This window comes from Tauraco erythrolophus, chromosome 16 (assembly GCF_009769465.1).
Source record: "Tauraco erythrolophus isolate bTauEry1 chromosome 16, bTauEry1.pri, whole genome shotgun sequence".
Taxonomy (NCBI): domain Eukaryota; kingdom Metazoa; phylum Chordata; class Aves; order Musophagiformes; family Musophagidae; genus Tauraco; species Tauraco erythrolophus.
In genome coordinates this window covers 689,131-705,106 of record NC_141480.1, presented here as the reverse complement: position 1 = coordinate 705,106, position 15,976 = coordinate 689,131, and the positions used below count along the sequence as shown (strand labels likewise).

At 48.3% G+C, this 15,976-nt stretch overlaps 1 protein-coding gene across 1 annotated transcript; it reads right to left on the bottom strand.

Moving 5' to 3' along the window:
- Positions 1–919: 919 nt before the first annotated feature.
- Positions 920–15,080, bottom strand: PRELID2 (PRELI domain containing 2). Its single transcript, XM_009980211.2, has 5 exons — positions 15,017–15,080; positions 12,937–13,010; positions 11,251–11,411; positions 6,630–6,735; positions 920–964 (listed from the first exon to the last, which is right to left on the bottom strand). The coding sequence occupies exons 1-5, from the start codon at positions 15,060–15,062 to the stop codon at positions 920–922; spliced, it is 432 nt and encodes a 143-aa protein (XP_009978513.2). The 5' UTR covers positions 15,063–15,080.
- Positions 15,081–15,976: the final 896 nt, after the last annotated feature.

Sequence of the window (15,976 nt, the reverse complement as noted above, 5' to 3'; positions counted from 1 at the left end):
CTGCACAGCGCAGCCTGCGCCCCGCAGAACGCAGCGGTGGCACGAACGGCACGCGGGGCGCGCTGGCACCTCCCTCGCTAACACACAAAGCAACTGGTTGACTGGGCAGAGGTGTCTTCATAGCAACAAGGGCTATTTTTGTTCCCTTACTGAGCTCTCAGTCTCCAGAGATCATAGCACCAATTCACAGCAAGATGCTGTTTCCAAGCTTACGCTTGTTCCTCCCCAATTTTCAAGATCCACATTCCCTTAAGTAGCATGATTCCTTAGTATTTTGGAAAAGATTTGCAGTCTGCGGTCTCCACTCCTTCCAGCTGTGCGCATCACACGCTCTTTCCTCAATCAAATGGTACCAGTAAAGTTCACACACAGCCATGGAATTCCGATAGTAATAAAGATAACGTGGTTCCAAGGAAACTCTGCACAAATACATTTTCTCCTGCAAAAGCAGAGAACATAGGTTTTAGAAGGACATTTATTAGGAGGTAATCAATAGCCATTTGCTCTTGTTCTGAAACTAATTTAAGAGTTGACCAAATCTTCCCTCCACAGATAACCCCTGGAGATACTACTTTTGAGTAAAAATCCTTAGATAGAACCAATGTCTTGGTTTACTAAGACTATCGCACTCGTGATATATTAACAGAGAGGAGAGGATGAAATACAGGACACAGAAATCATCTTAATCAATATACTATTCAGAAACTCTGGAATATTCTTAAGCCTAACACTGCAGCAGATCATTATTTTTCTCGAAAATTCCTCAAACGTTGCATGCTATTTATAATGGACAAAAAAAAACCCTGTTTATTCATAGAACTACAAGGAGCACAACATGCAGTAGGTATCACAAACGCTGAACAATTTCTGCTTATCTGTAGACAGATACCGCACTTACAGCTGCTCACCAAGAGCACCATCACCCACACTGCTCCTGAAGAAGTGTCTCCATTATTTTAATACCCTGGGAAAAAAAGCACAAATAAATGCCAGTTTTACACACAACTTAAGGATTTCGTACATTAGAAAGGGTATCCCACAACATACCAGTAAGGCCTTAAAAAGAATAAATTGCATCTAACCAGTGCGGTTCTCCCCACTGCCCCGGAGGCACGAGGAGCACTACAGCACAGGCTGCCCCGGGGGCTCCAGGAGAGGAGAAAGGACCCGTCGTCCATCGCACCCTCCTCCAAGTCAAGGCTGCACCAAGGCAGGGCACTTGATCGGGTCACACATTTCACTCCAGTTCTGCCACTGCTTTGCTTGGACCAAGCCATTTCTCATGGCTGCACCTTGGTACAGCCCTCTTTAAAACGAAAACACCAGCACTCGTGTTCTTCGCAAGCAATCGGGTGTGTGAGCATGAAAGCCCCCATAAAATACAATTATTTCTGTAACGAAGGAAAGCAACACTGAAACGAAGTAAAAAAAGCCATCAGAGGACCATGCAGGTGGATGTTTCTTCTCTGGGACTGATCTGTGATGGAAGGAGGAAGTACCACACAACGAGCTGTTACTGCAGCAAAACGAGGGTTGAAGCCAGGGGTTCTGTTTGTCTGGGGGCGCACCCCAGGCGCTCCCCAGCCTGCGACAGCGGCGCCGGTGCAAACCACTGAAGGACTCGCAGCAGGGCACCCATCCGAAAAACGGGGGGAACTTCTCAACCAAGTGCTCTTCCCACATCAGGGCTACAGCCTGCTCCACAGCCAGATTCTTCTCTATTTTGAAATCAATTTAAGTTCAAGATTCAGTAAAAAGTGCGAGAGAAGCAGCTTCATATTTGGTGAAAACCAAACACCACTCACTTCAGATAAGAAAATCTAAACATCCCTTCCTCCTCCACTTTTTGGCTCTGTCTGTGTACCGAAATTGTAATGATCTGCCTCTAATGCCTGGTCAGATCCTGTGGACTGAAGCAAGCTCGGAGGTTAGCCATAACCCGTGCAGGGCTAAGGCTGACCCTGGTATGCTCTCTGCTTGTCAAGATAAAAGAAAAAGGATTTCTCAATTTGAGTCACTGTGAGAGGAGGAAAAAAAGACCATTAACTTTAACAAATAGGTCAAGAGAATTTCTTTTCACATCTCTACAAAAATATTGGACAAGATATTTTCTATCTATGAAAACCAGTTCATCTTCCATGCCTATTCTTTGCAGAAGGCGATAAGCTGACTACCTTCGTCTATCAGTCTAAATTAGACATGCCACTGTTTACAGAATAAAGCATTAATTGACACAAGTGAAGGCTCAGAGGTTTGCCTAGGGAATTCAAAAATGTTACTTACTGAACCAATTATGTTCGCAGTGTGACAACAGCTTTTTCTTTTATTTCTCCTCCTAGCACTGCAGACTTTTAGGCAAAATGGTGTTGAGGAAGAAAAGGGGAATGAGAGGGGACTCCATTAAATGAATAAAATACGAAAGGGCAGGTACCAGTCATTACCCAGTATCTTTTCAGCAAGGAACAACTAAATCAAAGCCTAATCAATATATTCCTTTCAACTAAAGTTCAGACACTTAAATCTCAGCCCCAGGAGATCAGGCTTAAAGGAGCTAAATTTACACCACTTAGAGTGCAACGATGCACTTGAAATGTAGAACAAACATTGCCTCCCCATTAAACTCTGCACCTCTACAGCTGCAGCTTAAAAGCTTCTCTGATGGACAAGCCGTAGAATAGGGTTGTTTTTCGAAGGTGGAGGTTCTCTGCTACTGGTAGGAGCTATCCTGCCCAAGGGTCTGCGTACTCCTACCCTTATCGGTGTCATACCCCAAAGCACACAAACGGACGGCAGCCCAGCAGATGCCCAGTTCAGGAGCAGCCCAGCAGATGTCCAGTTCAGGAGCAGCCCAGCAGACGCCCAGTTCAGGAGCAGCCCAGCAGACGCCCAGTTCAGGAGCAGCCCAGCAGACGCCCAGTTCAGGAGCAGCCCAGCAGACGCCCAGTTCAGGAGCAGCCCAGCAGACGCCCAGTTCAGGAGCAGCCCAGCAGACGCCCAGTTCAGGAGCAGCCCAGCAGACGCCCAGTTCAGGAGCAGCCCAGCAGACGCCCAGTTCAGGAACGGCTACGGGTGACTCCTCCAGCAAGCGGCACTTTGCCACCACGGCCAGCAGACACCACAAAGGGCACATCAGCCCCACGGCCGGGTGCCAGGTACCAAGGGAAACACGAACTGGCAGCCCAAGGAGCTCCCAGCACCACAGACTGGTTGAGCAGCCCACGTCTGTGTCCGGAGCGCCTGCCAGGAGCCCGACCACACTCCCAGCTGACACGGACAAAGAGAACACACCAGTTTGTGACACGCTCCACATCGCTGCCAAACCCCGTGAGCTTCACACGGAGCTTAAGTGATGCTCAGGAAAAGCCTGACGGCTGCTGGAAGGTGCTGACGGCCGGGCGCAGTGCCGGGCGCACCTCAGGCCCGTTCCCTACGGAACAGCATCTTCACAGACGAGCAGAAAATTTTATGCTGTCTCTGAAGAAGAGCACCTAATACTTTTCATTCTTTTCGTACCCACGACAAAACATTTTCCAGTTAAATATTTGTTATTTGAGCTTAGCTCCATCGTTTAACAAACACTATGCCACAGCCTTTAATTTCCATCTCCTTATATATTCAAGTCAAGCAAAAGGAATCTAAAAAAGAAACCAAGAAGTGAAAATGACAGAAATGTTGCAATATTTAAGAGGCAACAGATAAAACGTCTACCAACATAACAAAAGTTTCTTGCTACAAATGCTCCTCTATTGTGTGGCCTTAAAATCACTCATAGCTTGCATCATCTGTACTGCTTCCCACTGCAAATGTACAAACTAATTAGGTCACTTTTTAAACAAATTTTAAAGCCTCACACACACAAGGCTGACTTCAGGGGCCACCACTACCCCTCCTGAGCTGGAAACCTCTGCCAAACTTTGCTTCCAGACTATGGAGCATCCCTTCCCCTCTCCGAGAGAACGTAGGCTCTCGCCAGTAGACCCAGAACGGGCTGTGCTGATAGCTGGGATTTACCAGCATATCCGCTCAGGCTTTTGAATTATTCAGGAGGAAAGTTTTATTGGCAATAATGTGAGTACATGTCATTCATTAATACCTTTTCTGAACAGGTAGGAAACAAAAAAATCATAAATGCTGCAATTTCCACCCAAAGGCACTATGACTTCCACAAACAAACGCAGGGCCGGAACTTATGTCCTATAATTTTGTTCAGAATTGGAATAAAATAAGAGAAATATGACAAATATGAGAAGCCACAAAATGTCACTGTCATTCTGTTACACATTAAAAAAAACTCTATCCACAGAATAGGCTCATATCTCAGTTACAAAAATAATTATTAAAAAGATCGGTGCCTTTGGTGGCCGTGAATAGTTTCATGAATAGTAGCTTTTCCCTCTCTTTCTATAAAATACAGATATTTAATATTGATTGTGTGAATACATGAGCTTTATTGTAGTTATTCACAAAATTTAATATTCATGCAGTACTTCCTCCTACTCTTCACGTAGCCCACCCCCTACCCCCCTCCTCTGCCCTCACATCGCTGCCTCCCTCTTCCCTCCCTCCCCATCTCATCCGAGCCTCTCCACGCAGACGATGGAGAGGTGCCCTGCTGTCGGGACTGAGGAGATAACGCAGGAATCACGGTTCGGCTCTGCAAGTAACAGCCTTACACATTCCAACCAATTGTACCAGGTGCAAGAAAACAGTCAGACCATTAGGAAGGATGCAGGTCAGGTACTGGGAGATAAGAAGTAAACGGAAATCTGGAGAACGTTTATCAAGCAGTCATTCATGCAACGTGTTTTTTAAAACTTGAAATATCACCTTTGTGTTGCCATTTATGACATTTGGGTAAAACGTGCCTCGAAACTACTCTATGTGCAAACCACACAAGGAACCCCATCCCACAGCTTGGCAGAGATGCAACGCGCAGATACAGCTGCTGCCTTCGGGAGACAGATGTTCTGGAGGCGGAGGGAAAACCGGGCAAGACTGTACGTGTGGACCAGATCTGGTGTGCTCCTATTTTCCTTTTTCACAGATCTGCAGACACAGCCAAAATTGCTACAGGATTCCTAGAGCAGCACTGCAGGGATTCCGTGAGCCGGTCTGGTTTAGCCGCTACACCGCGCTGCCACGAGCCGGCGAGACGCGTTTCACGGCTCACGGTCGTTGCCCACACCAGCACAGCTGTCTACTTCTGTCTCTTTTTGTTTTCAAAGCCACAACAAAAGATCTTATAATTATCAAGAGTAAGAAAATTAATAAACGGCCGTGCCATTTGAAATACATTTCCATCTGCAGTTCTTGGGCCACAGATTCCAAAATCAGCTTCTGAAGCACGAACGAGAGGTTGGGGCTGTCGGCCCCTGCGCCAGCGGAGTGTCCGAAGGGACCAGGGGTGCTGCCCAGGCCCCACGCTCCAACACCCACCGGCCTCAGTGGGAGAAAAGACTGGAGGCTGCTAAGGCCACTTGAGAACCAAAACGAAGCCCAGAACAAGCAAAGCAAAACTTCAACAGTATTAACCAGCCAGTCCCCATCAACAATTACAGAATGACATCAGGCATGATCTGAACTGTGGACATCTAAGTTCAACTGAAAAACATCTTTCTCCATTAGAGAACTAAAAAATGATAAATAACAGTAAGTGTAGGTTTATTTGGTGTTGCAGCACACAGGATTCATGGGCCCAGCCGTGAACATGCCACATTTTCAGGCACATACATACGCTTCCATTCATCCAAAGCAAGATAAAAACCAGAGGGGGAGGGGAAGCAAAACACCCCTCTTACTATCTCATTAAAAAGGTTTAATTACATGTTCCTTCCAGAGCTCTTGCTCCTTTTTCAGCAGGTGTAAATTTTAAACAGTCTGCACAGCACGACCTGAACCCCCACATCTCTTCAAGGCCCAAACTTCCAGAGAACAAGACATCCACAAAACTTTCCATTTCCCAATGAATGCTTCAGGAGACGTTGCTGTTAAACCCAGTTTATCAATATGACATGGCTCCCAGAAACGAAAGGCCTTTGAACACGAACTCCCTTGGGACGGTCTGCTGGATAGCTGGATGGCTTTTATCCTCTTTCATAATTCTCACCGAAAGACAGAACTATTGAAGTATACAGAACTGCTACAGGGAGATTGACTGTGGCTCTTGTAAATACATCAAGCTGCCAAAAAAGATCTAATGTTACTGGAGAAAAACGTGTGACATGATATAAATTCATGTTGACTACTTTTGACTGTTTCAGTGTAAAGGTGCTATAGAACTGCAAATTATTACAGTATTAGCTGGTACAATGAGACATTAGGAAGAAGAACTGTTTCGATGGCTGGGGGAAATCAGGAGTAAGAATGAATTACAGAAACCTAAACAGTCATACATGCCAGGTTTTAAAATGTATTTGAAATAAAACTATTACCGTAATAAAACCAAATCCATTTGTGTTCTGCCTATTCTCTGTAGACAAAAGAAAAGGTCAAATATTTTTTCAAGAATTAAAAGATGTAAAGAATCCAGACTTAAAACACCAATTTAATTTTGAGCCCAGAAGATCTAGCGATTTGCAAAATTTTAGAATATAATTCTAGGAAGAAATTCAAGCAATAAATAAACTTACCTTCTTCACACCTTGTTTTAAAAATGACTGAGCAAAAGCTTCCGGCACACAGTTGAGCACACCTGCCCCCGTAATCGATATTCTGCCTTTTTGTGTGAAGCCTGTCCTAAGAAACAGGAACACAACACCCTTTGTTTTTCTGGCTTCTTAGTGAACGTCAAACGCAAACTCTATGTTGGACGGTTACCGCTCGCTACGCGAGCCAGGAGTGCGGCCGTTACAGATTCGGCACGGCAACCTCAAGCGTAACGAGACAGGGGAACACCAGGGTGACCAGAGGTTTGTCACGACCATCTCCCACGGTCGGCGCTGCTGAAGGTCCGGCCGGACTCTGCTCCAGGGAAGACACGTGCTTACCGGAGATGCCCACAGTGCAGCAACACAGGGCGAGCTCTGGAGAGGACCCAACAGCCACCCCAGCCTCACGAAAGCCAACTGCAGAAACAGTGAAACAGACTCGTTCGGTTTTACAGAGTCCTCAGGACATCATCCCACCCCGCTGGACAGGGCAGCAACAGCGAGGAGAGGGCTCCCAGCTCCCAGCCCTGCAGCCGGCACACGAACCCGGCACCGCTGATGCCCTCGGCGTGCCACGACCGCTTCTTATTTCTGCCACTGCGATTCCGTAAGAAGACAAACGCGTGGAATTCAGCTGGAGGAGCTGGAGAACACAAGAAGCTGCCCCCAGCCACCGGATGGATGTCGGCAGTAAAAACCCACCACTGGACTCGGCTGCTCGGGTTGGATTCACGTATTCATTTTGCAGTTTCACCATTGTAGGGGACAAAAAAAAGGGAGGCTCATGGAAAATATTGATCTGTGATTGATTTCCAGAGCATGCAGCTGGCAACACCGCATCGGTACAACACAGTCACAGGGAGAAGTCTATTAATGAGATCCAACTACTAAATTATTGACTAGTTAAGCACAGCAAATTTGGTCTAATTGTTTTCATGATGGGAGTTTAATTAAAGTGTCTTTAGCATAAAAAGCCCAGCAATATTCGTGTTCAGATAGTGTCAGGGAGCGCTTCCAAAGCCTGCACGGCTTTCAGAACTCCAGTAAAAGTTACATCCAGTGCAGGGCTCCTCAAAAGACGGAGCTTTTGTGCGGGAGATCTTTTTAATTCCCACCTCCAGCTGACGAGCACTGCTCAGGAGCCACGGCACCTCTCCACATCCGGAGACAGCTCACCCCGCGCCCACCGCGCCGCAAGAGGCTTCGGCTCCCGCGGGCTGTACGGATGGGGGAAAGCGCCGCGTAAGGAAGGGATCCGACGGCAACGAAGGGATGCGAAACCGAACAGCAAAGAAATGCTCCTGGTGGGGCGGGAGACAGCAGTCAGACTGAAACACAGGGGGATGGTAAATGACACCAGAGAAAAAATTCAAGCTACACAGGGCATCCCCACCGCAGAAAGACAGGTACAACCTGCCCAGGCACAGGGAAATCTGCCAGCACGCAGCTGCCACACAATTCCAGGCAGTTACAGGGGCGTTTCGCCACTGCCCTTCCCCTTCGGTTCGGCCCTGCACCCAGACAGCCCATCCCACAGCCCGCCCGGCACCACCGACACCGCCAGCTCAGCGGGGCGGAACGCGGCTCACCCCTACGTGCGCTCACCCCTACGCGAGCTCACCCCTACGCGAGCTCACACCCACGCGAGCTCACACCCACGCGCGCTCGCCCCTACGCGCGCTCACCCCTACGCGCGCTCACCCCTACGCGCGCTCACCCCTACGTGAGCTCACACCCACGCGAGCTCACACCCGCAGTGCCGGCGGACACTGAGCAGTGCCGGGAAACACCGGGGCGGTGCCGACAAGCCACCCCAGACCCTCTGCAGGCAAACGCCGCTCGGGTCTGGACCCACCCTGCCTGTGGTGCTGCCTGCGGCCAGCCCTTGCCCGCGGGGACAAACTGGCTTTTTTTGGACTTTAGATGTCAAGATGAAGTGCTCGCCTGTAACAGCAATGAAAGCACGGAAACCAAATCAAAAGCCTCATGAAGGAGTTCAGCCAAGAGGATAACACAGGTGCTTTCTGGACTCTGAATATACAGATATGCCTCATCATGGCTTTTTCAACGGTTTATAATTTATTTATGGTAATGTTTGTTTGCTACTAGATCTTTTCTGACATTTATGTGCTCTGCTTGGAAGTACCCACAATAATTCACTTTGCAAGAATATGAAGCAGTTGGCATCACTTTATCACATTTATTTAGGACAAAATAGCCACGTGACCTTAAGTGGAAGAACTACGCTGTGGTTGAATTGCCTGGTTGGGACTAAGCAAGCATCACTTCAATTGCCCCAGTTCCAACGGGGACATCAGGAAGATCACAGTCTCCCTTCCCTGACTCGTGGTTCCCTAGCTGAAAAAAAGATAAAGGATGTAACAGCCAATCTCAAACTGCATAAACCAATCCATGTCCTCTGAATGAGGTTCTGCTAAACACCTAAGCCACCGGTCCCTGTAGAGACTGAATTTGTGGTTGGACTTTCTACAGCATGTTGGTCTACAGTCAAAGCAGCTGGGCTGAGGTCAGCACAGACAGCTACAACGTCATCTGACAGGGGTAGAAATATTCTGGATTCCCATGAGCATCATCCCACCATGTGTACCTGGGACCAGGCTGCAGCTCTGTCACTAGCCCCCTGGCAGGAGATCTCCTTGCAGAGGCACGGAGCAGGGCTGCGGGTGCCGTGGCCATAGAGCACCCCAGGGAACGCCTGCAGGGCAGCCCCCAGCCACCACCCGAGCCACCAGCTCCCGGCTGGGCTGGGGGCGGGCAGTGCCCGGCGCGGAGCCCGGCGCACACCCGGGAGCACGGGGAGAGGCGGAGGCAGTGGATGTGCTGGAGGAGCTGATGGAAATGCAAGGCAGCAAAGCAGTGCTCCGCTCTCATTTATCAACATCCTTAACAGCGTCCTGTTAAAGCTGATGAAACAAACAGCCAGCCTGCTACAACATGTGCGCGGCACCTGGCTGAGGTGCGGAATTTTCTCATTCTTTTCACCCTTTCAGTGCCCTGCAGTTTCAGGAGGTTGCCAGTGAAATCTGCCCGGCAGTGCTCAGCAGGGGAGGACAAGTTTCTGTCTGTGCTCAGGTTACCATCATTCCCCTAATGCTGTTTTCTCTTTAGGGGCACAATGTACAATTTTCCCACTAAGCAGGACCACTCGAGTCTCCTCATAGTGTGTTTCTTATTTCTCTCCAGTGCAATAATATGCTGCTAATGTTATGCCCTTTGCAGAATTCTTTCACCTACTCCCATGCAAATGCCACCTGAAATTTCACGCCTGTTTTGCCAGTCAGCCTTTGCCAGCTGCTGACCCGCATGGGCACCCACGGCACCTCCGGAGGCACCGTCGCCCCGGCGGCACCGAGAGCCCGGGTTAGCGCACCGCTGAGGCTGCCATCACGCCCGGGCAGCCCAGCTACGCCTCTGCCTTCCCGACGGCCGCAGCACGCTTTAGGAGCGAGCAGTGCCGACACGGAGCGCGGACAACTCCCCGGCACACGCCTGCAGCAGCACCAGCAGCACGCTGAGGACAGTGCCCTGCCTACACTGGAACTGGAAAGCCTTGAAAGCAGGGTGTGAGTGAGTGCCCAGCTGCAGCAGTTAGAGCTTCTACACCAAGAGGACCAACATCCACAGTTGCAACGCGACTCGGATGCGGAGGAAGCCTCAGTAAGGACAGAGGGCCCCAGCAAACACTTGAAACAAAACAGTTTGAAAAGCCAGAGGCACGTGCCCGCACACAGCACCATGCCAGCACGGGGCTTTCAAAAACACCCGAGCCACAAGGAATTTCATTTCATCTGAAGTTGGTGGGGCTTTTCTTAAGCATCCTTAGAGCTTTCCAAAGTCACACAAGTCTTGCTGGACACCCCTGCCATCCTTCCCAGGGAACTTCACAGGGCAAAAGTAACGACTAAGTACAAGAGACACCAGAACAAAGTGAGAATTAATGGGGTTGACATCAGCTGGATATAAATCTTTTTTAAAAGACAGTCACATGTATCACATACCTGCTCATTTCAACGCTACGGGAATTAGAAATTCCACTCTGCTCCTGTCATAAATGTGCACAAAGACATTTCTAGGCTGCACTCTGCACAAACACAAGTGTGTGTTCTGCCAGGCAAAGTCCCACGGCAGCTTACATCTTTGGGGCACGGAAAGAAAACTGTTTGGGAACAAGTATGCTCCATGCCAATGGCTGGCAAGCAGGAGGGAGCTGATAACTTTTAAACTGCTGCCCAAGCATCTGCTGGTAGACACGAGAGCAGAACGAACACTCTGGCTATGCCCGCTGTGCGGGAACAGCGGGGCAGCCTTCTATGACTGCAGAGCAGCACACAGAAAATTAATTTCCAGCCACGATTTGTGCTCTGGCCAGAGGACATAACCTAGTGTCTGAACAAGCCAGAGGAAAGCTACAGGACATCCACAGCTGCTGCCTCAAATGCATTCAAGACGTAGCAAAGAAATTATTATTCAGACCCCCCTCATTCCGAGCATTCGAAAGGCAACAGAAAGCCCATTTTCAGGGCTCTGGGCCTGCAGCAGCAGCCCTCGGCCAGCACAGCACGACCCAGAGGGCAGCACTCACCACTCTGGGCTCTCCAGGCTCTCTCTGCAGACCGACTCCTCGCTCAGAGACGCGTACTGTGTCCATGTAAGACAATGAGTTCTCACAGCCATGTTTCTTTTCCGCGTATGAAGCCAAGATTCCTCTTCCAAGTAGATGTCGGGAACTTTTAAGACACTGTCCTGGGAAACAGAAGAATTATAACTTTAAAAAAACACAAAAAGACAAAAAGGGTAGACTCACTTCGCAGCATTTTGAACATAATACTAGCCTGAGAAGGTAAGACTGAGGATTCAGGAGAAGGGCACACCGGCTGCGGTGAGCCCTGACGAGAACAGGCACCTTCCTCAGCAGCTACTGAAGGCCATGCAAGCACTCCAGGATTTAGGGAAGCTGCCTGGTCCCCAGCCAGCCTTCCACGACCACTTACCCACACCCCTTCATGCTTCCTGCCCTGCTGCTAACGGCTCATGTGTGACAACGAAGGAGAAGAGAAGCCACTTCCAAACAGTTACACGCAAAGCAGCCAAACCCGCCAGCTGAACCAGGAGGGCAGGAGAAAGGCTGGCACCTCTGCAGCCCCGGCTGCCGGGCGCAGCGGCTGACACCCTCCTCCTCCGAGAGCCCCTCGGCAGCCTGAGCGCCCCACGTGCAGCCAGCGCGGGCCAAAGAAGGGACGAACATCTCGCCATCCGTTTATTTACATTCTGCCTGTATAGGGCAACGATATGTCCTCCTTGGGAGGTGAGGCTTGGAGGAGACAAAGACATGTTCAGAGGCCAAAACATCGAGAGGCATCAGCACCAGGAAGACAGTACGTGCACGCTTTTAACCAGGAAGGCTGACAAGTGGTACAGTTATTTAATCACGCATGAATGTAAATGTACTTTTCTGTATACAGACTATCTGCTGCAAGATACTCTGAGAAAAAAAACCCAAACAAATAATAAATTAAGGCTAATTTTTCTTCCTTAACAAACTGTGAGCAAAGGACTGTCACTAAAAGAGACACAGAAAAGAAACACGAAGGGATTGCACAACCCAGGCCCTTACGTTTTCCACAGCCTTCAAGGAGTCACATTTTACCTTCTTTACAAAGACTCTACGATGCCATATTTAACCTGCAACATGCTATAGGCACATTATTTTAATTCCCTCTGAATTCATTTACAGCATGGTTTTGTGAGAGATTACAACCCAATGTGTTCAGAAGCCACAGATCAGATATCCAAAATACCTGAGCTCAGCTTAGACATAATTATCCAGTATTTATTACGACCTGCCGCCTTCTTGCTGAGATCCACAAGACGGGGCTTTTATAAAAATATAAAAGCCACACAAAAATCATGAGCAATGACAGCAATAAGATTATTATATTGGGGTGGAGGGAATGGCTGCATTTTCACTGTGGCCCAGTAACATTTTAAAATACTTTTTCCAAGTGCAAAAGTTAAAAGCCCATCACTGCGTTTCAAACAACCACCACCACCAGGAACATCTTAGTGTGCTCAAGGCTACAATTTTGTCCATTCAAGTTAAATACAAAATCAGTTCCCAGAGAAGCTTTTTCTTTTAACTTCTCTTTAAAAGTACCTTTTCTAATTTAAAAAAAAAAAAAATGAGGAAATGTGATCCTTTTAAACAAGATAAACCACAGTGAAGCATTAAGGTTTTACTTCTTGACTAAATTTCTCAAAAAGTACTTACTTTTCTTAAAATTTCAGGAATTACATTCTGGCATGTTGCAATTCTCCTCCAGTAAATAATCCCTGTAGACAAATCTGATGATAAAAGAAAATCAGAAGGGAAAAGTTACAGCATCAAATATTACCATTTTTTTAATAAAAACAAAGTAGTTGGAAGACTTCACAGCACAGCGAATGTGCAAGCAGAATTGCTGGCAAATGGACAGAGCACTGGGGGCTGGTTTTCTTTTGTTGTTTTTCAGTATAACCCAGTACTTCTGCCAGACAGAAGGCTGTAAATGAGACCGAGATGGGCATTTTGCGCTCTGCCTCAGGAGGAGGGCACCTGCATCCACCACTGCAACCCAGACCCCCCTTATCCAGCACGCAGCACAAACATTTCACTGGCATTTGTGGTGGTGCTCCTGGGTAGCAAAGCAGTGCCAGCAGTGCCAGCGCACAGGACTCCCTCCAGCAGCCCGGGCAGGGTATGGCAGGACCCCCGGAGAGCCCTGCTCCTGGTGGCACTGGGCAGACGATAACGGGGGCAAGGGAAAAGCCCGTGCGACTGAGCTACCAGACCAACATACAGATCTAAGTTTTAGTTTCTTTCTATCCCCACTTTAATTTATATTCCCAGGCTCGTTCTCTGGGCAAAAACACTGTGTACGAGATTTACAGAACAGTCCTGTCTCATCACACATTTATTTTTGTATTGAGTTGGACCCAGTGACAAGGACAAAACTATCTATTAGGAAACAAATTACAGTTATTTAGTATCTCCAAAAAACGGTTGGCTTTTAGAATCACTTTGCCTTTTAATATTTAATGACCCAGATCAAGAACAGAATGCTACTGAACGAGAAGCCAGCTGGCAGGCAGCCCAGGTTAAAGACTTCTCCGGGATAAAAGAGTACCTTCTCGAACGGTTGCATTTGGTGGGATACGTGCAATGAAAACTTCATGGAGTTGGGTTTCCAGAACTCTAACACACACATCACATTAATAATATGGAGCATCCATCTCCATGCAACGCAGAACAGAAAAGCATTCTGCGGGAAGAGTGGTTTACCACATTTGAAGAAAATGGGAACGGCAGCACTAATGCTCAGCTTGCCCGAATCCCACGGCAACCTCACCAACCTTGCTCGGAAAGAGAGCATAAGCCAGGAATTAAAAGCCACCACCAAACCTGAGCTGCAACACAGAAGACATCTCCAAATGTATGACAAAGAGCATCCACAAGCATTTGGGAATAAAACTTTAGAGTCCACAAGTTCTTATCTCATCCCAAATGAGCATCAGTTCCCATATTAGGAAGAAAGGTGGTTATTTCCACGCAAAGTCCTACGGCACTTGTTTCCCATGTGGTGGCGTAACAGTTTAACACACCCTCTGCACAGGCAGGGTACTTTACGTGCCTAATTGCAAACATTTCCTGCAAACTCAGCAACTGGAAAACAAACATCCCCATGTATCAGCAGACCTGAGCTGACAACTGCGCTCTGAGCTGAGCAGATTTCTCTTCCCATCAATATAACTGGGTAATGGTAATGGTAATGTCTGATTTTTGGTATTTAAGGAATTCCGACCGATAAAGCAAGAGCCTGAGGATTTGTGATCACTTTCTGACTGTCAGCATCCTACAAGGCCACCGCGCCAATCTCCGATTCCTGGAACCGCCTCCTCGTTTGGGAAGTGAAACAGCAAGTGGTCCCTCCGAAAGCAGGGATGGTGAAAGCCACGTAGCGCGATGCCTGTGGAGCGCCTGAGGCTCGACCCACACAGCTCACTGTGCCCCTTCCAGGAGCACTGCAGGCAGAAATCATCACAGAAACACTAAGGAACCATACAACAAAAGAACGTGCTACAGAGAAACCAGGTGTAATGTGTCTATCGGCCTCGGAATAAGCTGAAAATTCAAATATTTAATGCAGTTCAAGTACACGCTTTGCAAGGGGAGGGTTGATATTTTCTTGGTCTTGCTTACGCAACGTCCAGCACGCAGGAATCCTAGGCATGTCTGCAGTACCCGGCTTCTACTGAAATACAAGGTTATGAAAAATTTTAATTACCTCTGTAAGAAAAGTCAGACAGCTTACCTGTTTTCTCTTCCACTGTTTCTACAGCGGTGATGTGTTTCTCCATGGGACTGGGATACTGGGATACAAACACATAAGGTAAAGATTACCAGTTCTCACATGGGTAAAAGAAAATTGCTAGCTGTCACTTGTCAATTCAGAAGCAGTTTCATAGCTTCTCTCAACAGTTATGAGCTGCCTGGTATTAACAACCTGCAGTCTCCAAGTCAGCAGAAAAGAAGAATTGAGTAAGATTAGCTTAGCAAGTAACAAGCAGACAACCCACAATACTGCTACGAGAAAAATCGCTGGAAGGGGAGATGCGAGCTCCTGCTGCACCACGCAGACATCTTCCACACACCCGCCACACCGCAGAAACGAAGACGCGAGCTCTTGACCCACGTCACAATTTGTAAATGAGGGCTAAGCAGAGCTTTTGGCAGCGTGGCAGCTGCACAGGCCAAAGCCCCCCTCACTGCGCTCTGCACAGAACGACGGCGTCCCGCGTTTCTGCAGCAAGCTCCTTGTCGCTGCCACTGAGCCCGTTCAGCCACACAACCCCTGTCTTCGGGCAAAAAGCTGGAAAGGTACAGCGCAGCATCACCTGAACACAGACTCTGGTAGGGAACGTTTCGCTGTCCCACAAAAGCTGCTAGAAGAATGGGACAGTGGGACATCACTTCAGATTGCAGTGGGTCCGCCCCGGCAAGAGGGCACGCTCTGCTGCTCCGGGGCTGGCCTGCAGCAAGGGTACGGGATTGCTACTGCCTGTTCCTGCTCAGGGTAAAACCTCATTTTCCTCGGGCTGTGCCAAAGAGTCACTTCAAGGCTGGAAGAAAGAGAGTCTCGCTCCAAGACCTCCACTGCACAGGAATCACGCCAAAATCATACAGGTTGTCTGTAGGGCAACATCCTACCCAAGAAACGTGCACAAGAACAGGACTTCTAAGGATGCACAGTCTATTTCGGAACTTACAAAAC